Raw genomic sequence first — 25,238 nt, forward strand, 5'->3', positions numbered from 1 at the left:
GAGGTGTGCAGCATGGCGATCACCGGAGGATTGCGTAGCCCGACTGGCCTGGCACCATGTACGGGACACTGGTTTGTGGTGGGCAGGAGCCTCTGTGTGGGCTCACGCATCCAGTAACTTTTGGGAATTAGTGTGAGAAAACCGTTCTACCTGCGCAAAAGACAGTGATGCCCACGTGGCCTCTTAGGTTTCTTTCCGTTGTCGGGCAAACGCAAGGCATTGTGTGAGCATCTCACAAGCGGGAGCACTCGCCGGAGTAGGAGAAGAGAGCCTGAAACATGCTGAACATGCAGCGGCAGCCATCTTTGGTCTCTTGTTTTCTTCCATTGCTGTGGCAACTGCAGAGCATTCTGAGCCTGAGTGGAGAAGAGGTGAGCATCCTGAACATGCAGCGGCAGCCATCTTTATTGACGTTGGATGCCTAGAAAACCAGTGCAGTGCTGCAACACCCATTGGTGTCGCAGCGGATGACTAACTGGTTTGCCTTGTGGTGATTACTCTGAAGGCTGCGGATGACTAACTAGTTTGCCTTGTGGTGATTACTCTGAAGGCTGCCATTAATAGAATAAGAACTGTGCTCAAAGAAAATCAGTGGAATCGCGTTCCCAGGAGGTGGTATGTCATTGAAGGGATATTTTATCATTGCTGATACTTCTAAGAACACAGTATCTGTACATTGCAAGAAGTGCAAGCCTCATTACCCTGGTGAACTCATCCTAGTTTCAGTATTTTGAGGTGTGCAGACTATGGAGTGTTGATATCGAAATGGCTATCTATGCCTGGTGTGCCTGGATCAGCCATTTTTATGGTGTCACCTGGGCCCGTCTAGGTCAAATGGAAACAGTAGAAGAAGGTATTTATGCATTATATTAAATCTGCCTGTGAGAACTTGTTTTCCAACGATAGAAAGGTTTAGTTATTAATGCACTTTTTAGGTTATGAGGCCCAGTGCTATTTTTTATACGTTGCCTCCACCAGTTGGGGCAGGAGATGGAGATGCTGCTAATGAATTTGAAGTGGCTCTTCTGGAACTGGACATGCACTTTAACCCTAAAATGAGCACCATTCTCGAGTGCTACAATTTTGGAGTGCGTATACAGGCAAAAGGGGAGTGTTGAAGAGTATGTTAACGCTCTTCGCCATCTGTTGCTTTCATATATGTTTAATGACTCGTTTGATGTACATATAAGATAAATATATGATTCATTGTAATAGCAATAAGATAAGGGAGGATCTTTGGTTGAAGGAGACATTGCCAAGCGTGTGGAACACTACCTGGCATGTGTGGCGAAATTAACCGAGATAGAAAGCAAAGTAGTTAAGGTTGAAGTTTTAAAAGTTGCTGAAGGAAAGCAAAAGAAAAGAAAGGAGAAAACATCTTATACGGGTCTTGTGGAGAATAAAGGGGCTCGAGTGAAGAGTCAAAAAGCAGAGGAACGACTATGCTTTCAATGTGCCAGTAGGTCACACTTTGCTGCATCCTCGGCATGACCTGGTCATAAGGTGGTGTGCTCAAAGTGCCAGGAAGGGGCACTTTGCTAACAGTTGTACAAACTTTAAAATTCACGGAGAGCAACGTTCTGTATGTGGCGGAAGAGGAGCAAGGGTCTTAAGATGAAGGGGATCGCCTTATAGAAAATATTACTGTTAATGTCGTATAAGGAGTAGATGAAGATGAGCGTGAGAATCCGTATACTCTAATTACTCTAATTTGTGTGAAGGGGAAGGAGTTATCGATGATGGCTGATTCCGAAGCGAAAATATCTGATGTCAAAGGATGTGTTTGAGAGGGTGGTGGGTGGTGATGTTTGGAATTTACGCAAGGCAGATGTAAATCCTGGCGGCTATAACTTTGATAAGATTGAGTTGTTGGGGTATTTCAATGCCCAGTTTGATTTTAAAGGGAGACATGCACAAGGCAAAGTATGTAATGAAGAGAGGAGCAACTGTTGGGATAAAGTGATCAAAAGAGATTGCGCATTAGACTAGACCCAAATGTGTCTGAACAAGTATTGCAGGTGGGTGGTTTGGCATGTGAAAAATTAAAAAAGGTATTCAGAAAAGGTGTGGGGAAGGTCAAAGGCATGAGACATCTAATAATATTGAAGAAAGGAAGTGTGCCTGTGGCTACGAAATTATGTCCTGTACCTTTGTTTTGAGGAGTGAGGAAGGAACTTAAAAACGGGAACACATTAGGTATAATTGAAAGGGCAGGCGGTGTGCAGTGGATGTCGCCATTAGTTGTGGTGAAAAAATCATCGGGTGCGTGGAGGTTGTGTGTTGACCTATGTTAATTGAACAGGTGTGTTGTGGTGGATAGACATCCATTGCCGAATATTAACAAAATGCTCTCTGGGGCGGCTAGGGGAAAAGTATTTTCCAAACTGGAGATGGCCTCTGCTTATCAGACAGAATTAGAGGAAGAATGTAGGAAAATGACAGCGTGCATAATGAATGAAGGCCTCTTCCAATTTCAGAGGGTGCCATTTGGCCTTATTTCGGTTTTTGGACAAATTGTTCAAGGGGATGAAATGAGTATTCTGATTTCAGGATGTTTTGGTTTGTGGTGAAACTGATAATGAACACAAGATTATGGAACAGGTGTTGTAAATTCTTGAACAGAGAGGAGTGTTGTTGAGTTAGGAGAAGTGTGTGTTTAACACAGAAATGGTAGAATACCTTGGAAATGAGGTGTCAGGATCTGGCATAAGACCTAAGAGTGAAATGGTGGATGCCATAAAAAAAGATTGTGATGCCAAAATCAATGTGATAATTTCTAGTAGAAATGTACCTGAAATTCATCAAATGCTTTTCAGAAAAAGTGCAAGGAATGAGGAAGTTACTGAAGAAAAGAGAAGAATTAGTATGGAGTGATTTTTGTGAAAGGGAATTTTGTGGTATTAATGAGGAAATCGACCTGGCACAGGTCTTGAAGTGTTTTGACACAAGAAGAAGTGCGATCAGAGTGGATGCGAGTGATAATGGTGTGGGCGCTGTTCTATCACAAATTAAGGAGGATGGTGCTGAGGAGATCAATGCTCATGCATTCAGAGTGATAAGAGGTCCTGAGAAAAATTACTCTGTACTGGAAAAGGAGGCTTTGGCGTGCCATTCGGCCGTGGAGAAGTTTCACAATTTTGTATGTGGAATGGAGTTCATAATACGAACTGACCCTAAACCCCTCAAATGTATCAGTCGAAAGAATTGAGCAAGGTGTCTAGGCGTGTAACAAGGATGCAACGTCACAAGTTTGGAGGTCATAACAGGGCATGATAATATATTGGCGGATCATTTATCACGCCAGGTAGGTGAAGGAGAGGAGATTTCTGATATGGTCTTTCTGAACCTCGATGGTATTGTAAGGAGGAGTGGTTAGAAGCTGCGAACAGTGATGAGCTTTTGGTCGAATCAGGGTGGCTTAAAAAGGACTGGGAGACTGAGTTAAAGTCTCTTTTGGGAGGTACGTGATGAATTGTGTTTAGTGGATGGTTTGCTATATTGCTGGGAGTGTCGGGTACAAAAGAAAAATTGAGGCGAGTATTTGTGGCCAAGTTTTGATCGAGATGTGTAGAGGAGCTAGGCTGATTGTGTGGAATTTGGTAGAGTGGGTAAAGGAGGAGAAGCAGAATTTCAACCATTGTGGAGGTCAGTGCACCTGGTAAGGTTTGGGACGATTCAGCTATGGACATTTTGGGGCCGATAGAAATGGAAGTGGATGAGAAAAATGTATTATTGTACTTATTGAAAAACTAGTGGAGAAACAGTAGTTGAATTTTTACAGGTGTTTGAGAGAGAAGGAGCGCCTCGTAGCATACAAAATGATAATGGGAGACAATTTACTGATGGCAGTTTCCAGGAATATTTGAAGAGGTGTGGAATGGGAGAACACCAGTGCAAGAGATTGCATGCACTGCATATGTCACCAGGTGTAAGTCCATTTGAAATGAGGTCGGAGGTGAAATACGAAAGTGATTCCACCTTGGTTAGGAAGAGCAAGAGAATCAGAATGTGAAATAAGAAAGGTTAAACAGATGGTTGATGAATTAAAAGAGAAGGAGTTGTTGATTCAGTGTGGAGACTGGGTGAGAATTAAGAAGGGTGTGTTAAGAAGAAAAGTTGATCAGTTGTATTCAGAACCCGTGCAGGTCGAGAGAGTGATGTAGGGTGCAGTGAGAGTAAGAGGGGGGCCACAGGGGTTAGGTGTGGAACAAGAATAGGATTGCGATAGTGAGAAGGAGAGTGTGTTGACTGAATGAGAGGAGATGCGGTATGATGTATCTTGGTATATGGATGGAACATGGAATGTGTATGGGGGATTGTAGCGCTGTGTTCTGCTGAAAGCAATTGGAAAGCCAGAGTTGATGTGAGGAGGCTGTGCTGGGGCATTCTATGTGTAATCTTGAATAAACACATTATAAAGCTTACTCTCTGGTGCTGGTCATGTTTTATATCTGTGAAAAACCTGAAGGTGTCTCACCAGCTAGTCCCCAGAGATCTATCATGCAGGTGGCCAGGACATGCCCATCGCTTTTGGATCCAGTTCCTGGGGGGCGGATCAGTGCAGGAATATCACCTGGATGATGGGGTCTTCGGGGAGTGGAACACCGGATGACGAGATGCAGTATACCCTTCCCTGTAACACCTTTACCCCCATCCTACCCGTTAGTATACTTATGAATTCCCGCTCACCCCATTTCCAACTTGAAAACTTTCCCATGCACAGCTCACTGTGAAAGAAAATGGACTAACACCCGAGCCGTATACCTGATGTGTCCCACTACAATGGCCAGACAGTGTCAGGCAATTACTTATTACACACACCTGACTTCCATCACACTTCCCCACACGAATAAAAGGCGGAGCGTGACATCACACTATGAGCAAGGCAAAGCAGACGAGGAAGCAGCAGTTCCAAGATGGCAGTATAATACAAGGCGGAAGACGGTTGACCTTTTCACCGAAAGCCCTTATTTCGTTGAGCCTTCGAAAGCAAGAAATGTAAGACCTGGAATGAAAGCGGACGAATCCCGTATTGTGTGCCAGAGGTATCCGGCTCTCCCGCATCAACAGTCAAGGTGGGGAGAATAGATTGCCGACGTGGTACTGTCCTTGGCTCCTACAACAAAGCAGCACCAGTGAAGCCAGCGCAGCCGGTGAGTTGGGGAGGCCGATACCAAACCAGTCTGTGTGGAAAGCAAGGTGACAAGCGGCAACATTGTTTAAAGAATAATGGAAGAAAACACTTCATGAAACGTGTGTGGCGAGCGCCATAAAGATCGTTTTACAGCAGATGAGTGATGGAACTTTGAAGCTGAGATACGATACCATAGATGGAGCGGTCCGGCACCACGTGGGTGCTCATTTGAAAGTCTGTTAGATAGCCAACGAAAGGTGACAAAAGGTTAAAAGAAGAGGAATTCTGAAATCGGAGTGGTCTTGCAATGGGTCAAGTCAAACCCTGTGCACATTCGAAAGCCTTTGATATCTGATGTAAAAGTGACATTGGTCAGATCGGAGTCCGGCTGAGGGGGATCTGGGGTGAACCGTGAGTCGCCCGAGAAAAAGAATATACTACGAACATTTTGTCAAAGGGATCTGAATCCAACTGAGGGGGTTCAGAGGTGAATATTGTATCACCCGAAGTGAACACTTATACAAACCGAAGGAGAAGAATTTTTTGTTTATTAGAAGAATTTGTTGTTTATTTGACTGCATCAGGCCCTCTGAGCGAAGAGACGTTTGAAAGCAAGGAGACACTCTCGGGCTAAAGAAGCCAGAGACTGTGCTATGCTCGAGTGAACTGCCTTGTTCCGGCTGAAACCGTGGGGGAGGCCAATGGCCTAAACAACCCGACCTATTATTTTGTACACTTGATTCTTTTCATAACATTGTTTCCCCACATTGTTTGTATTTAGAGGTAAAGATTGGCAATAGTTTGTTTCAGTAAAAGTCCTTTTATTTTGGCAAAGACACCACTAGGACTGCATTACTATTTGATGGTCGTAGCTTGCTCCCATTAGTAGGTTTAGGCTTAGATAGGGGTTTATCAAACCCTTTTTGAAGTTCAATAAACACCCTTGAACTGTGGTCACTTGTGTCCGTCTTACTGTTTAATAAAGGAAACAAAAGAGTCAACAGCTTCCTCTTCAACCGTGTAAAAAAGGTAGGCTTAGAGAAGCAGGAAGCTAGTTTGTACAATTACTAGCTATCCAAGGTCATAGACAGGTTTCGGAAGAGTTTTTTTTTTGATAATTCAGTTTATTCATACGTTTAGACACACATCTAAAATCTGTAGGTTCACAGAAACATAACTGAACCTTAAAAAGCACATTTGAGCCCTACTGGGCAAACAAAAAAAGTTACTAACTGTTTTATACTCCACAGTCAAGTGAGGGTTAGTAAAGATATATAGTGCAAATTCAAATACTACTTATAAAATGGTAGTATGTTATTGCTGTCGACTCAGTCACGTTCGTGTTTCTGGTTCGGGATGGAGTCAGCCTTCACTGGGATTGAACTGTTAGCAGATGAAGGGTCCAAACTGTCAAGAGGACGTTATTCACAATTGTGAACGCCTAGAGGGACGGATGACACGTACAAGGGTGTGTAACAAAGAAAAAGTGACCTCACAGAGAGAATACTTGTGTAAAAACTGCGCACTAAGGGCCTACCTTAGTAGTATCAGCGGTTGAATTTAGGGTTGTTAGATGCCTGCGCAGGTGTCTGGCAGGGGGTCCGTAGCAAAATCAACAGGAAAAGGGTAACAGTCAGTTACCTGGATATTGTGTTGATTAACATAGAACTTAATTTGTTAACAGTAAGAGACATACCTTTGGAAATGTCAGGTCCAGCAATGAAAGCTGGAGATTTAACGAATTTAGTGCCGTGGTAACAGGGACTGGATTCACGGTGATGAAGAGAGATATCCATAGTCACTGTGAGGGAAAATAGGATAAAGTAAGCTTCTAAAAGGCTTACTTTTCTGGAAATAGCTTGTGGAGCAACCTGTAGTGGAGGTGCCTAGAGAGGTTCAGTCAAGGTCGTGCAGATTACATATGGCAGCACTAGATTGAGTTGCGGTTTAATGCAGATAGGGCTCAAGGTGCCAGGTGCCAGTTAAAAACGCAGTGTGGCCGTTGGGTAGAGTAAAGCACGTATGGTACAATTACTGTGAATACTAGTGGCATGCACGAAGCAGAAAATCTCAATCCTGTACGCTTTCTAAATGTAAGAAAAGCCCACGTGTTTAAGGTGCGCGGCGGCAGAGATCTTTGAATGGAGTAGGAGACTGCCCGTAGTGGATCTGAGGCTCTTACATCATAGCATATGGTCGATGAGCAACATGTGTTGCCATTGTTATGTCGTGAGCATTTTGGCAAAACGGCAACATTGCAACCATCCAGTGCCTGTTTTTAAATGATTTTGTACACATGTACACATGTTGCTCATCGACCATATGCTTTCCGATGCACAACAGCTGCCAATGGTCCATCTGGTCAAACCATTTATAACCCATGAAATGTTCGGTGATCATGTAAGCCAATGAGGTGCCAGCAACTATACAGTGTAGGTTTCCCACTGCTAATGTATTAACTGATTTCTACATCTTATCTCGGCATGAGAACAACTGTGTAGCCCTCCAGTGCCTAAGTTATCGTGATCTTGATCTGCTGCACACTTGCCGTCATGAGGCTCATCTTGTGCTGGTCTAAAATGTCACCAACCCAATGATACATTCTGGGACCACACTAGCCGACCATGTGCCTTTGCTTTTATTGTGCATTTTACCCACTGTTAATGCAATCTTGCATAATACGTGTCTATATGTGTTTCTGTGCAGACAGAAGAATCGGGGTTTTTCCTAATACGGACTCTGCACTCAGTTAATGGTTTATACTACAAATTACCCTGGGCTTTATCTAACGTGAGCACTAACGCCCCATCTACGCTTTCATCTTATTCCCCTAACCACCTCCTGTGAAATATGTTCGCATCCGCGGCCGCCACTTCCTAGACGCACATGCGCGACCTTTTCAGGCAGCGTCTCAGCCAGCCCCTGACTACGGATGTGCCCCAACAATAGTTCCACAGCCCTGCATTACCAACACACCTCCAGTGTGTACAGCTCCTGACGGGAATCCCTTTCGTTTCGTCCGCTCTATCAGGTAAGAGCCTCAGTCTCCTACTCCATTCAAAGATCTCTGCCGCCGCGCACCTTAAACACGTGGGCTTTTCTTACATTTAGCAAGCGTACAGGATTGGGATTTTCTGCTTCGTGCATGCCACTAGTATTCACAGTAATTGTACCATACGTGCTTTACTCTACCCAACGCCCACACTGCGTTTTTAACTGGCACCTGGCACCTTGAGCCCTATCTGCATTAAACCGCAACTCAATCTAGTGCTGCCATATGTAATCTGCACGACCTTGACTGAACCCCTCTAGGCACCTCCACTACAGGTTGCTCCACAAGCTATTTCCAGAAAAGTAAGCCTTTTAGAAGCTTACTTTATCCTATTTTCCCTCACACAGTGACTATGGATAGCTCTCTTCATCACCGTGAATCCAGTCCCTGTTACCACGGCACTAAATTCGTGAAATCTCCAGCTTTCATTGCTGGACCTGACATTTCCAAAGGTATGTCTCTTACTGTTAACAAATTAAGTTCTATATTAAACACAATATCCAGGTAACTGACTGTTACCCTTTTCCTGTAGATTTTGCTACGGTCCCCCTGCCAGACACCTGCGCAGGCATCTAACAACCCTAAGTTCAACCGCCGATACTACTAAGGTAGGCCCTTAGTACGCAGTTTTTACACAGGCATTCTCTCTGTGAGGTCACTTTTTCTTTGTTACACACCCTTGTATGTGTCATCCGTCCCTCTAGGCTTTCACAATTCTGAATAACGTCCTGATGACAGTTCGGACCCTTCATCTGCTAACAGTTCAATCCCAGTGAAGGCTGACTCCATCCCGAACCAGAAACACGAACGTGACTGTGTCGACAACAATAACATACTACCATTTTATAAGTAGTATTTGAATTCACACTATATATCTTTACTAACCCTCACTTGACTGTGGAGTATAAAACAGTTTGTAACTCTTTTTGTTTGCCCAGTAGGGCTCAAATGTGCTTTTTAAGGTTCAGTTATGTTTCCGTGAACCTACAGATTTTAGATGTGTGTCTAAACGTATGAATAAACTGAATTATCAACAACAAAAAAAACCTCTTCACTAACCTGTCTGTGACCTCCAATAGCTAGTAATTGTACAAACTAGCTTCCTGCTTCTCTAAGCCTACCTTTTTTTTTTTTACAGAGGGGAAGCTGTTGACTCTTCTGTTTCCTTTATGGAAATTGCCTTCTTGAGTCAAGCCCCCCTATAACAAAAAAGAAGGCCCCTTTCTTGCCTGATCTTGACCCTATGTCTTACTGGTAATTAAGTGCCTTCCTTACATATCACTCTGCTACACTAGGAGCTCTCCACACTGCCTCAGCTACCTTCGCCCACTTTCCCCATACCTGTTGGGAATGGCGGTGATGTGGGGTTCCTTATGAATATGGCCATCAACACAGCGCCCTTTTTCCCTGTCTGACATCAACTCCTCCCTCCCAAATAGTCTACCTGTTCTGCCTCTCAATTGGTTCCCTTCTCCTAAACTGATCCTTCCCTGAATGGAACAGGTTCCTGGAGTCCCTTCCTTCCAACATCCCCATTGCCACGATGGGGTACTTTAACAGTCCCAAGACCTCAGCAGCTACTTGCCTTCTGACCATTTCCTCTACTTCCTCCATGACCAGCCTCCCAGTCTGGTGCGATCTCTCTTGACTGTCTTTCTTCAATGCACTCTTCTCTACTCCTCCATTGACCACTCTCCTCTTATCACTCCCTTGTTCACTTAAACATCTTGGTCCTACTAACCCCTACTATCCCCTCTTCAATGACCAAGAGGATCCTCAGGCAGGACTCACTTGCCCCTGACTGTGATGATTCAAGGCCCCCCCTCTACTGGCTCGCTCTATATCCCCTATTCATGCCTCTTCCATTGAACATACTTCTTCTGACATTCACTGTGCACTTGTGACTCCATTTGACCAAAACTATCCTGCTCGCACATTCACACCCTCCTGTCTCCGCCCTCAGCCTTGGATCAGCTCTGAAATTCAGACCCTCAAATCAAACACATGCCAGGACCTACAATGCTGGGACAAATTATAACTCCTACAAAAATGCCCTTGCACGTGCACCTCTGCATTGGACTCTGCAAAATTCTCATACTTCACAAACCTAATCTTTCACAGCCCCCACCTCAAATTTTCATTTACTCTTCAAGCATTGCTCACATCTCCCAAGCCAATATCCATCAGCGGTTCCATGTACATTAACAGTCCTTTTTTCGAAGTGTTTTTGACACACATTTTCTTTTTAAAAACCCCCTTTGAAATATGTATTTTTGGAGAATTCCCCTCCACCCCGCTCTATTAATTTAATTCTATTACCCACCCCCTCATGTTTTTCAATGTTTTTTTTTTTTTTTTACAAGATAAGAAATTTGGCAATAAACCAATCGAAAAAAATGACTTTCGAAAAAAGAACATTGTACCTTCATCGCCTCCACCCTTTCTGGTAATGACTTTGCTCACTACATCTCTTCTAAAATGTGTAACACCCTCACAACTCTGCTATCTACCTCCCAGATTCTCCTGTCCACCACCACCACCCCACTCATGACTACTTTTCCCTCATCTCTTCTAGTAAATAAGCTCCCATCCTCCAAAGCACCAACCAATCCTGAGCTCCCATTGACCCTTTTGCTCACCAAATAGTCAAACTGAGTCTCACTCGACTGCCCTTATCCCTCTGAATTCTTCAACCTCTCACCCCCGGTGGACTCGTCCCTACCGCCTTCAAATCTGCAACTGTAACCCCCCCATCCCCAAGAAGATGACCTCAGCTATGTGAACGTCCTAACAAACTATCTCCCAGTATTCCTCCTTCCCCATAATTCAAAGGTCCTTGAAAGGGTGGTCTTCAACCGGATTACTAATGCTCCACCTATGCAGGGTCTCTGTCCCTTTAATGCTCACCACTCCAAACTCTCTTCTATACTCCTCCTTTTGGACCTTTCTGCTGCTTTCGACACGGTCGACCAATCCATTCACCCCTTCTCTCTCTCAAGGACCAGTGTTTTCACAAATCAGCCCTTGGCTGGATTTCCTCCTACCTGGAGGTTCGATCCTTTAAAATCTCACGGAACTCGCAAACCTCTGACACCAGGATCAGGTAATGGTCCTCTGCCCCAGAAAGAAAGACTTCTCGTCCTTTCACGGTTACCTTTTTGCTGATGACACTCAAATATGTTTCTCCATTCCCTACTTAAACTAAGCAATCCCAGATTGGATTAGAACCTGTTAACTGTAATTCACCACTGGATGGCTCTCCACCGCCTCATGCTGAACTCTTAAAAAATGGTAGCTCTCTTTCTACCTGCTTGCAATGCCATCCCTGCCCACTGCTATTTTAGCTACTGGCTCGACCAAGGCTCACAACCATGGGTCCTCTTTGATCGTGACCTCTGACTACAACAATTCGTCCCCACCACTGCCTCTGCTGCTCGTATTTAACCTCAACATTCGTAAAATGTGTCTTTCTTATTAAACACTATGAAAACTCTAAACCCCGCTCTCAAGCTCAGCGAACTCAAGTCTACTCCTTGGCCTTCCTCTCTACTCCTGAAAGTCCTCAACGTTGCTACCTGCACTCTCTACAACCTAACCAGATCCTCTACCTACCAAACAATATGTTAATTGGCTCTCCATGCACAACTACTCTCTTTCAAGTTTCTTCTTTTAGTCTACAAAGATATCAATGGTCTTGCTCCTCAGGACCAGTCACCACCTCGTTGCTTCAGATCCTCCTCTGCACTCAGCGGCATTGTCCCATGCCACCCTTGTGCGGCCTCCCGATTCCTCTTTCTACTCATCCCACTCCACTGGAACCCACCTCTCCTCACAATGAAAGCCAGTCCAATGGTGGACCTCTTCAAATCTCGGGTTACTTGCAAAAGAAGGAGCTTCCCTCCTGTCCTCCCTACCTGAACCCAACACTCACTCCAGGGACCGTTAATGCAATTTTGCATATTTATTTAGATCTCTTTAGTTTGAAGGATTTTCCCCCAATTAGGTGAATGCTTAACTTTGTAAGTCACCTGTTTTCTTACATCTATTTTTTTCTGTTTGTTTTGTCCATGGTGTAGGTCCAATTATTTTACACCCTCAAACTGGTTCACCACTTGTTCTCATCGTTGTGCTACTGTACAGGAATCCTTTGTGGGAATGGCTCTGTAATCTGTAAATTTGTTACTGCAAGTATTTTCTGATTAAAACTGGCATTCTTTATCTCTTCAAATGATGGCCTAAGACTCGTTCATCTTCTTGATTTTAATAACTGACAAGCGGGAATATTCATGAGCATGTAAGACCCCATTCTGGAGAAATGCAATACTCCATCCTTCTCTCTCTCTACATGCGGAGTATTACCAGGTTACTCACCGTAGTGACCACCTTACTCCTAGTCCATAGTCCGCGTTCCTCCATACTTGTGGGACATCTCTCCGTCCTGTGGGACGGGACCGGAGCACTTTGTAAAAAGCATACACATTTTTTTCAAAAATGTGTCCCTCCTCTCTTTCCTGCGCAGGGCCCGGCGTGTGGCCATAACCCCGCCCACTTTGGCTCCGCCCCGTGCATCGCCCATCAGTCCGTTTCTATCGCCAGGTCAAAGACCCATTAGCAATAACAGAGGAACCTTATGAGAGGGGACGGCGGGCGGGCGTATGGAGGAAAGGGGACTAGGAGTAAGGTGGTCACTACGGTGAGTATCCTGGTATTACTTCTACGTCCTGTCCCCTTACCTCCATACTTGTGGGAGGTTCCCAAGCATTCCTTACAGGAACTACGGGTGGATGGAAATACCCCTTACTGAAAAAGGTTCTTCAACACAGCCTGACCAAACTGAGCATCAGCTCTTGAGCTCATGTCGAGACAGTAATGCTTACAGAAAGCAGATGGGGAGGCCCAAGTAGCTGCCCTAGCGATGGACTCCCAGGGGACATATTTCTGAAAAGTAACCACGGCTGCCTTGCCCCGCACCAGGTGTGCATGGATACCCTTAGGAGGTTTCAGCCCTTGGACGGTGAAAGACTCCGTGATGCAGGCGGCGATCCACCTAGAAATAGTTGCCTTAGAGGCCGGCTTGCCCTGAGGGTTACCGAAGGTCACAAAAAGCTGAGAAGAACTCCTAAGCTCAGACGTACTGTCCAGGTAGAACTTAAGAGCTCTTCGGACATCAAGCCAGTGTAGAACCCTTTCAGCCTCTGAGGCAGGGTTCGTAAAAAAGACCGGAAGGGAGATCGACTGATTCAGATGGAATTCGGTCACCACCTTCGGTAAAAAAGCCGGGTTTGTCCGGAGGACTACCTTGTCCTTGCGAAAGACCAAGAAAGGATGCTCCACCGACAATGCCTGGAGCTCACTCACTCTCCTCGCAGACGTAACGGTGACCAGAAAGGACACTTTCCAAGACAAGTACTTGAGGTCTACCATTGGTTCAAAGGGTTTATGGCACAGCGCCGTCAGGACTACATTTAGATCCCATGGCGGGTGCGGATTACGAAACAGAGGGTAGAGGCGTGTCAAGCCAGCAAAATGCCTCTTAACCACTGGGGTAGCTAGAGAATAAGAACAAAGGTCTGTAGAAAAGTTAGCCGGAAGCCGCTGAGAGATCAGTCCTGCATGACAGAACATGAACCCCTGACTCTGCTAGGGAGGACACGAAGGACAGCACCGTGTCAATCGTGGCCACCCTCGGATCCAACTTCTTCTCCAAACACCAATGACAGAACCTGAGCCATTTACTCCTGTATTGAGATCTGGTCGAGGGTTTCCTGGCTGCCTGGATAATGTGCATGTTATCCGCAGACAAACTCAGACGCTCTAAAGACTTGAACTCAAGCACCATGCCGCCAAGCTGAGCGATTGTGGGGAGGGGTGCCACATCTGTTGTTCCCCTTGGTGAAGAAGATCGGGAGTTACTGGTAACCTGATCGGCAGAGACACTGACAGGTGTTGAAGTTCTGAGAACCAAAACCTGGCCGGCCACCACAGGGCTATCAGTAGAAGGGAACAGTTCACAGAGTTCTTCAACTTCCAAATTGCACAGTGAACTAGAGGCAGAGGCGGGAAGGCGTAAACTCTCATGTTGTGCCATGGAATCTCGAGAGCATCCCCCAGAGAGGAGGCTCCCAGCCCCCCTCTGGAGGCATACGGAGGAAGTTTCTTGTTCACCGCCGTGGCGAAGAGGTCCACCTCCGGTGTGCCCCAACGCGATAAAAACCATGATAGGACCTCTGCCTTCAACTCCCACTCGTAGCTGACCACTGTCCGCCGGCTGAGGGCATCCGCTGTGACATTCAGCTGGCCCAGGATGTGCACTGCAAGCAGCCAGACACCATGAAGCACGGCCCACTCCCAAATCTGGATGGTCAGGTCCACGAGGGGGGGGACTTTGTTCCCCCTTGCTTGTTTATGTAATACATTGAAACCACATTGTCCGTTCTTATGCGGACCACCTTGTTGACAATGAGCGGTCTGAACGCCCTGAGCACCAGAAAGATCGCCAGAAGCTCCAAATGATTTATGTGCAGGAGCTTGTCCTGAGGTGACCAGAGGTCCGAGACCTGAAGAATATCTAACGTCGCACCCCACCCCAGAAGGGAGGAGTCCGTCGTGATCGTCACCATGGGGGCTGGGTCCTGAAACTCCGCGCCCACCAACAGGTTGCTGAGAGATGACCACCAGTCCAGGTCCACTCTCATGGAATCCGGAATCATTATCCACATGGAATCCAGATCCACTGCCTGACGCCATGAATTCCGAAGAGCCATCTGGGTCCGTCTCATTTTGAAACGAGCAAGAGGAAGAGCCAGTACACATGAGGCCCAGGAGCCTCTGGAACCACCAGGGCGACATGCTCTCCGACTGCGCAAACATCTGACACATGGCCAACAGATCCGCCATTCTGTCCCCGGTCAGATACACTCTGCAGTCGATCGTGTTCCAACGAAAACCCAGGAAGATCAGGTCCTGTGAGACCGTCATGGAGGATTTCCGCCAGTTCACCGACAGCCCAAGATGGAACAGGAGCTGAAGGAGAGACTGGAGGTTGCCCGCTGCTGCCAATGGACAAGGGCTGCGTATGAGCCAGTTGTCCAAATAAGGATACACATGGATACCCTGGAGACGAAGATAGGCCGTAATCACCGACATCTCCGTGAAGACACGCAGCGCTGAGCTGAGGCCAAAAGGAAGCACCCAAAACTTGAAGTGCTCCTCTCCCAAAGAGAAGCGGAGGTATCTCCTCTGTGGATTCCAAATCAGGATATGCATGTACGCATCCTGAAGATCCACCACGCTGAGCCAATCGCCCATCTGCAAAGAGGAGTGTATCTGGCCTGGCGTGATCATCTTGAATTTCTCTTGGGGTAGGAAAAGATTGAACTGGGAAAGGTCTAGGATGGTGCGCATGCCAGCCTGGTTTGGTTTGGGCACCGTAAACAGCCGGGTTTAGAAGCCCTCCTCTCGCTCCCCAAGGGGAACGGGTTCCACAGCTCTGAGGTCCAGAAGTTTCTGAACCTCGGCCTTGAGGGAGGGTGAGCCCGACAGCTGAAAAGGAGGGAAGCCCGCTCAAGCGACTGACAAGACCCAACTGTCTTCTGTAATGGTCTGCCACGCCTCCCAATGAGACGCAATGCGTCCTCCCACCGGGGTCTCGTGCGAGCGCGGAAAACCCTCATTTGGCAGGCTTATCGGTGGCAGTGCCACCTGAACCTGTTGTCTACGGCGGTTATTCCTGCAGGAGTATCCACTCTGCAAGATTTGCAGTCGACGAAGCCCCTAAAACCAGAGGAAGGTCGGCTTTGCGACAACGGTCTCTGGGATTTGAAAGGAGCTTTAACCAGAACAGACAATGATTTAGCCGTCTGAGTGCTATCCTTGGTTTTGGTGATCTCTACATCAGTAGAAGAATGAAAAAGCTCCTTACCATCGAATGGAATATCCAACACCTTGTCTTGCACTTCTTTAGAAAACTTAGTGGCATGCAGCCACGCCTGCTGTGAGGTATCAACCCCAAGCATCAGGCCCCGAGCCGAGGTGTCTACGTGATGAGCCGCAGCCTCCAGGAGATCCTGAGCGAAGACCCTGGCATCGGAAAGGCCTCCTTTGAAGTCTTCCAGCTTCTCGGCCGGGATGTGCTCCTCAAACTCCGACAGACCTTTCCACATCCGCATGTTAGCTCCCGCCAATATCAATTCGGCGTTGGCCTGCCTGAGCTGCAAGGCCGAGTTGGCGAAGATTTTCCTCCCGAAGGAGTCGAGGAGCTTGTCCTCCTTTCCCAGAACCTGAGTAGCCGTCGTGGAAGAGGATGCTGCAGGCCTGGACTGCAAAGTGGGTGCAGCCACCACTGTGGAGGAGGGAGGCGGACAAGACGACAGGGCCACCTCTTCCGAAGAATGCAGCCTTCTACCTCGCGTCAATCTTTTTATTGACAAAAAGTCCAGTGTGGGGCTTTTCCCAAACTCTTCGGACCTCGGCCAGAACGTCCTTCTGCAGGAACAGGCCGGGTACGCTCAAAGGGAGATAGGGTGAACGCCTCAGAAAGCACACCCTCCTGCGGAGCAGGTGCCTCAGGCACACGAACATCCAAGAAACTCATCATGTCCAGTACCCGGTCATGAAAGGCTCTGATAGAGCGGGGAATGTCCTCGTTGTCCTGATCGCCTTGAGGGTCATCTGACAGGTCAGGATCCTGCTGAGCCATGTCAGGCACTGCTTTGTCTACTGGGGACAACGGAGGTAAAGGCGGGAGTGCAGGGGGGGGGCACCACGGGCAAGGAAGGTGCCGGCGGAACCACCGGAGGAACAGGTGGAGCCGGAGGCACCGGTGGACATATCTCCTTGAAAAGCCCTTTGAAATATTCCCTCATGGGGTCGGTGCGCATAAGCGCTTGAAATTTACGGAAAAAGGCGTCCTCAGGAGATTGTTTCGGGACCTGAAAAGGCCTCTCATGAGGTGGACAAATCCAGGGACATAACGGGGAAGGGTGCCACACCGGCCCCTCCACCGACGTATCCACATAAATCAAAGGAGCCGCCCCCGCAGGCAACGAAACATTGTGCGGAAGAGGCATCCAGGCATTACAATCATAAACCGGCCGGTAAGGATGCGCACAGGGGACCTTAGGTTCACCCGAAAGACCGAGCCCTACACCAGAAGCCGATGGCGTAGTTGTAGGGGTAGCACCTAAAATGGCCGCCGTGGTCGTGGCGGAAACGGGCGCCATTTTGTCCTCATCTGAGGGGAGCTGCGGCACGTGAGGAAGTGAGGCAGGGGTCCCCGTCGATGGATCAGGGGTCTTAATCTTAGCCTTAACATGAGGAACCTCGGCCGAGCCGGTACTATGAGGCCTGGAATGTTTTTGTGACATACCAACCGCCAACTGAGCCTTCAAAAGGAAGGACCTCAGCACTGCCGGTAAAAGAAGAACCTTGCTTCTTTGCCCCCTCACCAGATCTGGTGTCATCACAAGAGCAGGAACGGTGTGCTTTCACCGACAAAGCCTTGACCGGCCTCTCAGAACTGTTGCTAGCTTTAGCCTCTGTACGGCTGTTACTGTGGACCCAGGCCCAGTAACAGCCTTTTCTGCGCGGGCCTCGAACCTCCGTTCGGCAACTACAAGCCTCGCCAAGGCCTCTGGGCGCACCCCGGTTTTGTATTTGAGGGAAGCCGACAGAGAGGCCTCGGAGCGAGCTCCGGTACCCCACGACTCAGTAGAACTGGGTCTACAAACAGCCCCCACAGGAGGGGCCTCGGAGCGTACTCCGGTGTTCACAGGCCCCTTACGGAGAACCTCAGAGAAAACTCTGGTAGAATTATTAGGCCCAACAGGCACCTCAGAGCGAACCCCGGTAACAGAGCGATCAACGCCCCTCTCGGACCGAGAGGAACCCGGGAAGGTATCCCCCGGCCGGGGTGCTCTGAAAAGTAAAGAACTTACCAGGCGTTTTTTCTTCTCGTCGATGAATGCCTGAAAATGCGAAGGAGGAGTTTGTCGGAACACCTCCTCCCACCGCTCCAACCGATGTTGAAGTGCCTGGACCGAAAGGGAGTCACAGTAAAAACAGAAGTCCCAACGGTGTTCCGGACCCAAACACTCTGAACAAAGAGGATGGGGATCCGCCCTCGTGAAGGGACGGTGACACGATGAACAATCTGGAAAGTCTAATTTGAAAGATATAGACAGACTAGTAAACGAACGCCAGCGAGAGCCAGAGAGGAAAAAAGGGAAGAAAACCTTCCGAGGATGCAAGTGCATCCGGCTCCGATCGAGCGGCGAAAAAGGACTGATGGGTGATGCGTGGGGCGGAGCCAAAGTGGGCGGGGTTACGGCCACGTGCCGGGCCCCGCGCAGGAAAGAGGGGGGACAAATGTTTTGAAAAAATGTGGATGCTTTTTACAAAGTGCTCCGGTCCTGTCCCAGAGGACGGAGAGATGTCCCACAAGTATGGAGGAAAGGGGACGGGACGTAGGAGTATATAGTATACTAGAACACGCTTACGAAGCGTTTCCATATTGCACAGTGCTTCTCCCCAGTTTCAGGTCTATATCCTTGAGCCCCTTCTTGTTTGCAAGGCTAGGAATGTGCCTCTTTCAGTAGTGCTTGTATCTTTATTTTGCATTTTCAGGTAGATTACATATTGTAATTTCAAATTAATTATTTCCTGTTTGACGTGGACACTTAATTGTAATGCACACTTTCAGTGTATGTGTTTTTTTTCCATTCAATGCCACTGAAATCCCTGCCGATTTCGTTCATGCTGCTGACCTTCCTCATTTGCCAAATTCTTCATCGGGTGTCTTTGTTTAGAGCCTTAAAAGAATTCTGCTCTTTTCGGTCTTACTGTTCCTTTGCACTTTTGGACATGTATGTTATAATTACTGATTTTGTTGAGCATGTCACTACAAACATGGCACCCTGATGCCAAGAATATGAACTGGAAGGTAAAACCAGTGCCCGTGCAGGTTTGACTTGTATGAAAGGGTGAACAGTCCGGTGGGGAAGTAGAGTCCCCTCCGATAGCCCCGAGCTCTTGAGGAGCTGTATGCCGTAGTTCAGTTGCCATGATGGAAAGGACTCTCGCGCCCGAGCGTTCTCTTAAATCTTGGAATTTGAAAAACAATTATTCTTGTGGAATATATGGGAGTGTGGAGGAAAATAGTGCAAAAGGAGGCCTTTAATCGAATTCTTGTTCTAACAGGCAGCAAATACAAGGACCAGAAATGCAGGCAAGAGGGGTGAGGTCATTTGAGGCAAGGAAGGTTATCCGCATGCGCGGTGTCACAGGAACAGGACTGGCTGCCCTCAATGCAGGCCAAGGCATCACCAACCCACATTTTCCCTTTCTGATGTTTGATTCCCAGGTTTTGGAGGAGTAGTAAAGACTAGTAGGAAATCATGCAGTAGACAGCCTGGCGTGCACCTGGAGCAGATTATGCATCTATCTAGTCACGTGTCCAGTTAGAACTGTCAAGGGGTATTTTTCCATGCCAAGGATCTCCTGTGATGGAATCTATGTTTCAGGCATGGTTGCATACCGGATAACGTCATTCTAGACCTGGCCACACGGAGAAAACAACATGCAGTTTCAATGTCATGCCCGCGCCGCTGGCGCACGCATTGGCAACCATCATGGACTACTTGGTACTCCTTTATCCTCCTAATACTCATTGAACAACTCCTTTTCACGCCTGGGTCTTTTATTTCCATTTGCTCAACTTTGGTTCTTTCTTATTTTATTCAATTAACTACATTTACCATAATGCACCTGGCTGCAGTCCTCAATTCCTGGCTATTCTCATTCATCGTTATTGGGACCACAATCCCCAGAAGCCCTAGCGGTCAGTGCTGCTTCCACCTGCTCAGGACCAGAGGGGGAGGAGGCAGATTGTCTTCAGGTGTGCTGCTACAGGTGCTGTCAATTAGCCTGCCTCAGAACAGGGCAGGGCTGTATATAAGCAGCTGCCTGCAGGAGCACAGTGTCTTGCATCTTGAGTTCTCCCCGCTCCTGTTTGCCTTGACCCTTTACTTTGTATGCTGTTCCTGCATTATCCTGTTTTGTTCCATTGCCCTTTCCGGGCTCCCTGCCTTGCAGCCGATCACGCTCTGCTGCCTTCTACCTACAGCCCTTGTTCTCTGGGCTTCCTGCCTTGCAGCCTATTACAGTCCTCTGCAGCCCTCTACAGTCAGCAGCCCTGCTCCTCTGGGCTCACTCCTTGCTGCCCTGCTCCTCTGGGCTCCCCGCCCTGCAGCCTACCTCACTCCGGCTGCCTACAGTCCTAGTCCTCTGCAGCCCGCCTTGCAGCCTGCCTCACTCCGGCTGCATACAATCCTGGTCCTCTGGGCTCCCTGCTCTGCAGCCTGCCTCACTCCGGCTGCCTACAGTCCTAGTCCTCTGCTGCCCGCCTTGCAGCCTGCCTCACTCCGGCTGCCTACAATCATTGTCCTCTGGGCTCCCTGCCCTGAAGCCTGCCTCACTCCGGCTGCTTACAGCCCTTGTCCTCTGGGCTCCCTACCTAGCGGCCCTATTCTTTTGGGCTCTCTGTCGCCTACTACTAATCTCTCTCTGTCCTGTTCTTCTGAACTCCCTGCCTTGCAGCCTACTACAGTCCTCCGCAGTCCACTACAGTTTGCCTGCACCTAGTGCCACTCTTGACTGCAGACCTGCTTACTACTTTGCAGCCCTTCTGTTTTCCTGACTGCTGCTCCCTTGTTCTCTTCCTGGAGTCCTCTGTACTCCACCTTAGGTTATCTATTTCAGTCTAACTGCCTTTCCTTCATTTCCTTCTGCTAGATTGCTCATTGACTTCCTTTTCGCTGGATATTTCTGTTCTTGTCTTCTCATGTGTCTTATGTAATCCCTTTGTACAGAGCTTGCCTGTTGGTTTCCGGCAGGCAACCTCTGCCCCTTCCTTTGTCGCGTTTTCGTGTTACAGACACCCACTGCTGTTGTTCCCAGCCATGAGCATACAGCGTGGGCCTCTGTTATAGCAATCTGTGCAGAAGGCTGGAGTTTCCTAAGGTTCGTGGAACAGCATACACCCCAAGAGGGAATCCAGTTTGTTTGTACCTTTGTATCTTTTGCCCCTTTTGGCTCACAGCTACAGTTTCCTACTCTTCTTTCTTGTTGAACTTCCTGCTGTGTGTGCTTATCTGCTACCTTACTTACTATTCACAGCCACCCAAACCCTACCTGGGTGCCCTATGCCACTCTTGACAGAGTGCCATTCCTGACATTCAACCCCAATCACTTAGGCAGCTCGAATATGAACAGCCTGTGAACCTAGAACCGACTCCACTTAAAACCTGTGTGTGCACATCAGGAGCAGGAGCCATCCATCATAGTGGAACACAGTGGCATGAGGCATAAGGCAGCTTGGTAAATGCATGTCCTGAATGCACTTCTAATGTAGCACATGTAGATATATTATTCTATTGTGCAGACTGGAAATTGCAGGCCTGGAATGCAAGCGGACGCAGCGTATGAGTATGTGCTATGAGCAAGACAGGGACACTGAGAAATGTACACACATTAATAGAAAGAGAACTTGCACAACCACCAACCCCGGAGCCGTCACACAAGCTATAGCTGGGCACTCACAGTACATCATTTGCATGCAATACAGGTTTTAAGGCCTAAGCCGATGCATCACTCGCACCCAAACGCCAAAGTGAAACCACGCGGAAGCGACAGGAAACAAATAAAAATATATTAGCAAACCTATAAACAGCAAACAATGTAAAAATGTGGACACAGATCCCTGGTGCATAGAAATATCCTCTTTTATACAACCTGTGAACACTGGTGCAAGCGTGAAAAGGACTCGCTGCCGTATAAGGCATGAGCAGAAGTGTGCAGTCTGAGTGTGTAACAACAATCACTCACTAACTGGATATGTTCATTGTCTCTGCAGACATTAAATATATTTAAACATAGGCAGAGACTCTTAAACAGAACTTTTCAGACCAAATTTCACATCCCAGTCTTAGGTCTTTATCACCAAGAGCAGACACTTCACCAAGAAGTCTGCAGCTCACATTCGGTTGCCCAGCTCAGTCTAATTCACAGCGTTTAACTATTTACACTTGTGCATCTCAGACACTGAAAGGCACTAGGATCAAGGACTAGAGCAAAAGTTTCTCAGCCGAGGTGCACGGATTCTGTGCAACATTCACTTCTCAGTGTTCTTCCGCACTATTGTAAGTTGAGAGTCTGCAATGCGCGCTAGTGGCTTGCCTGTGCGTCAGTGGCGTGTAACTCTTTATGGCTTGAGTGGTAGTTGGAGTCAGAAGGATTGCAGGTGGCAGCAGTCCAAAGCACTGTCACTAGGGAGCCATGTGGCAGCACCCTAACATTCCCAGTGTCCAGCATCCGCAGCCAGTCAGCAGTAGAGGTGCCAGTTTGGCCCGAGGCTGGCTAATTGCTGTGGAAAGAGTCATCTTGCACCCTTCTCGAAGAGATTCATTAACTTTCAAATAGGATTCGGAAAAAACATTGCTCTTTTGTGGTGTGATTCTGGCACATAAGGCGAAGCGGCACGCATATCTGCTTGAGGATAATCTAAGCACCCACGGATCACCCATCAATGCCCGGCTCGTGGTGGATTCTGGCACAGGAGGAGCAGCACGCATATCTGCTTGAGGATAATCTAAGCACCCACGGATCACCCTTTATTGCCCTGCTCGTGGTGGATTGTGTGGTGATGCTGGGTTAGAGATACAGCCACCCCATTTTGTTGGGATAACACAGACCACACATAAATCTGATGCAGATCTTGTGGGCAGTGAGTGAAAAGGAATCATAAAGGGGGTTTGGCTGGGGGTAGAATGGGCAGATGACTCAGCGTTGTGCCCACTCTGTCCAACATAGATAATCCCTTTTGGCATGCATACAGTGAACCCACAGAGGACAACACAGGGGAGCCCTGCTGGCTCAATGACCTGGCGGAGCAGCAGGCACCTGCCCAGCCCGCATTACTTGCCCTAACCAAAAGAAGCTGCTTGGAACACACCAGGTGCACAGGAAGGATTCCCAAGACACCGTCTTAAGCAGGAGTTTAGGGATGCAGGGGGCTACTTCAAAACACCAAGACCGGACTGCTCTCCTGTAAGGGGGACACGTGGAGCAAAACGTTTATTCAACAGGAGTGGCCAAGTCAGCGAGTGGAACCAGCCAGAATGGAGGTGGCCAGATCAAAGTCACTTGCTCAACTGCATGGGATTCCAGGGGCCTGCTCCTCTACGTCACAGAGCAGATCACACACTCCACTCTAACCTCCTGCAGGAACATTAACACTGAGCGACCGTCCTCGGTCAGCGCAGCTGAGGCCGTGGAGGCTTCGTTATGAAAAACGAACCAGCTCAGTGTGGTCGGGGAGGCGCCGAGGTAACAAACGAAGAGGCTGCCAGTCACTATATGGAGGTTTCATCACACTGGGCAAGGGGGGCATTGGAGAGGATGATGCGGGCTTGGTCCTTCTCAGTGATATAGTAGTGGGTGTATCCGTTCATAACCCCATTCTTCTTGTCTGTGGCTAGTGGGTGTCTCTCATCCTCAGGGGAGCTGGGTGTGTGGGGTTCATGGCTGCAGCTGGTTGTGTTAGATGCCATTAGGTCCAGTCCTGTTTTCTGCTGGCGCCTCTCCCAGCGAAGCTGCTGTTTCTTATGGTAGAAGGCAAAGACACCACAGCCAGCCAACATGCCAACCAGAAAGCAGATCATCCCAACCAAAACTGCGTGGTTGCGCCCGCCTAACACAACTGCTTCAGAGGACCCAGAGCCCTTTACAACACTGTACGAAGCCACTACGCCGCCGACTTTGTTTTCCCAGCAGCGGCATTCGTAGTCCCCAAAGGTGTCTTTTGATGCAGTGAATTCCAGCCCATCACTGCGTGCGGTGTAGCCATCTTCAGTGTTGGTGGGAGTACTCCACTCGCAGGTGGACCAGGCAGACTGTGGGGTGCAAGGGAGAACCACTCGTGCCCCGAGCAGGACTGGAACCTCTCGAATGTCAGGCCGCTGCTCAGTATCTGCAGAAGAGCATAAAACAACAAGATTACAATGTAGGCAAAAGTAAGTGGGTCCCACTTCATGAAACGGGCAAGTGGGATAGAGAGGAGGGGCAGCACGCACCAGACAATCGCTAGAATACATTAGTAACTTGCTGCTTTGGTACCTAGTTCCGTTCTCCCTTTACATATTGCTTGCTGCCAATAACAGGTGTTATATCCCACAAACCAATAAACCAATTGTTCACAAATTATCAAACATCAAAGAAAACTAGACCGAAATAGCCACACATGCAGCCCAAGAGTAAACGCAGATCTCATCAGTGCACGCTAGAAAATAACAGCCAGGCCCAACCTGGCCATAGCAGAGATGTGCAGGATTTCAGGTGGGATAAATATCACTTGGATAGTAAGAGGGTGGGAATGAAGCATCTCTGCAACAAACAAAAATAGCAAATTTGCAATTCCCCATTGACCAATACTAGTAAAGAGGAATGCGACAATTCAAACTGAGTAGTGATCTGCCAAAGAACTGCAGCTCTAGCTGGTTGTCAAGTGTGATGTGGAGCTACAGGTGCAGTGACATCCCATTAACGAGTCATTGGAAAACAGATGAAACAGTGAGTCGCATAACGTCAGGCAAATCACGTATGATTCAGACTTCACAGCATAAAAAAACCTATCTGGGCGATACAGTGCTTGCACAATTAAACAACTTTGATAATGTGGCCACAATGATGGGGTTTTGTTTTGCACCAACCGAGAACTTTTCCGTGCGCCTGGTTGGTGTTTTAGAGTTCAAAAAAGTGTTGCAGTTCGTGTGGGGCAGAAAGGGACTTCTGACCCCCACCCCTTTGAGAAAACAGTTAAAACAAGTTGCTCCACACTCAGGAAATGTGATGGTTGAAAACACGTGCTTCGACACACTAGTGTCTTTTTCAAATCAGGGCTGATGGCAAAGCTGAAAATATATTTCATGAAAGTAATTCGCAAACATCATAATGAACGGTTGAACAAATAAAGGAGCAGTCCACAAAATCAAATAAACA

The 25,238-nt window shown here is 47.8% G+C and overlaps 1 protein-coding gene across 1 annotated transcript in view; it reads right to left on the bottom strand.

Moving 5' to 3' along the window:
* Positions 1-21,870: 21,870 nt before the first annotated feature.
* Positions 21,871-25,238, bottom strand: part of SEMA4F (ssemaphorin 4F) — a 321,938-nt gene continuing 318,570 nt past the window's right edge. Inside the window, exon 14 of the mRNA XM_069632516.1 lies at positions 21,871-24,210. Coding sequence (XP_069488617.1) covers positions 23,594-24,210 — 617 coding nt within the window. The 3' untranslated portion in view covers positions 21,871-23,593. The remainder of the gene's footprint in view (positions 24,211-25,238) is intronic.

This window comes from Ambystoma mexicanum, chromosome 6q, assembly GCF_040938575.1.
Source record: "Ambystoma mexicanum isolate Mex_15411 chromosome 6q, UKY_AmexF1_1, whole genome shotgun sequence".
In the NCBI taxonomy this organism is placed as follows: domain Eukaryota; kingdom Metazoa; phylum Chordata; class Amphibia; order Caudata; family Ambystomatidae; genus Ambystoma; species Ambystoma mexicanum.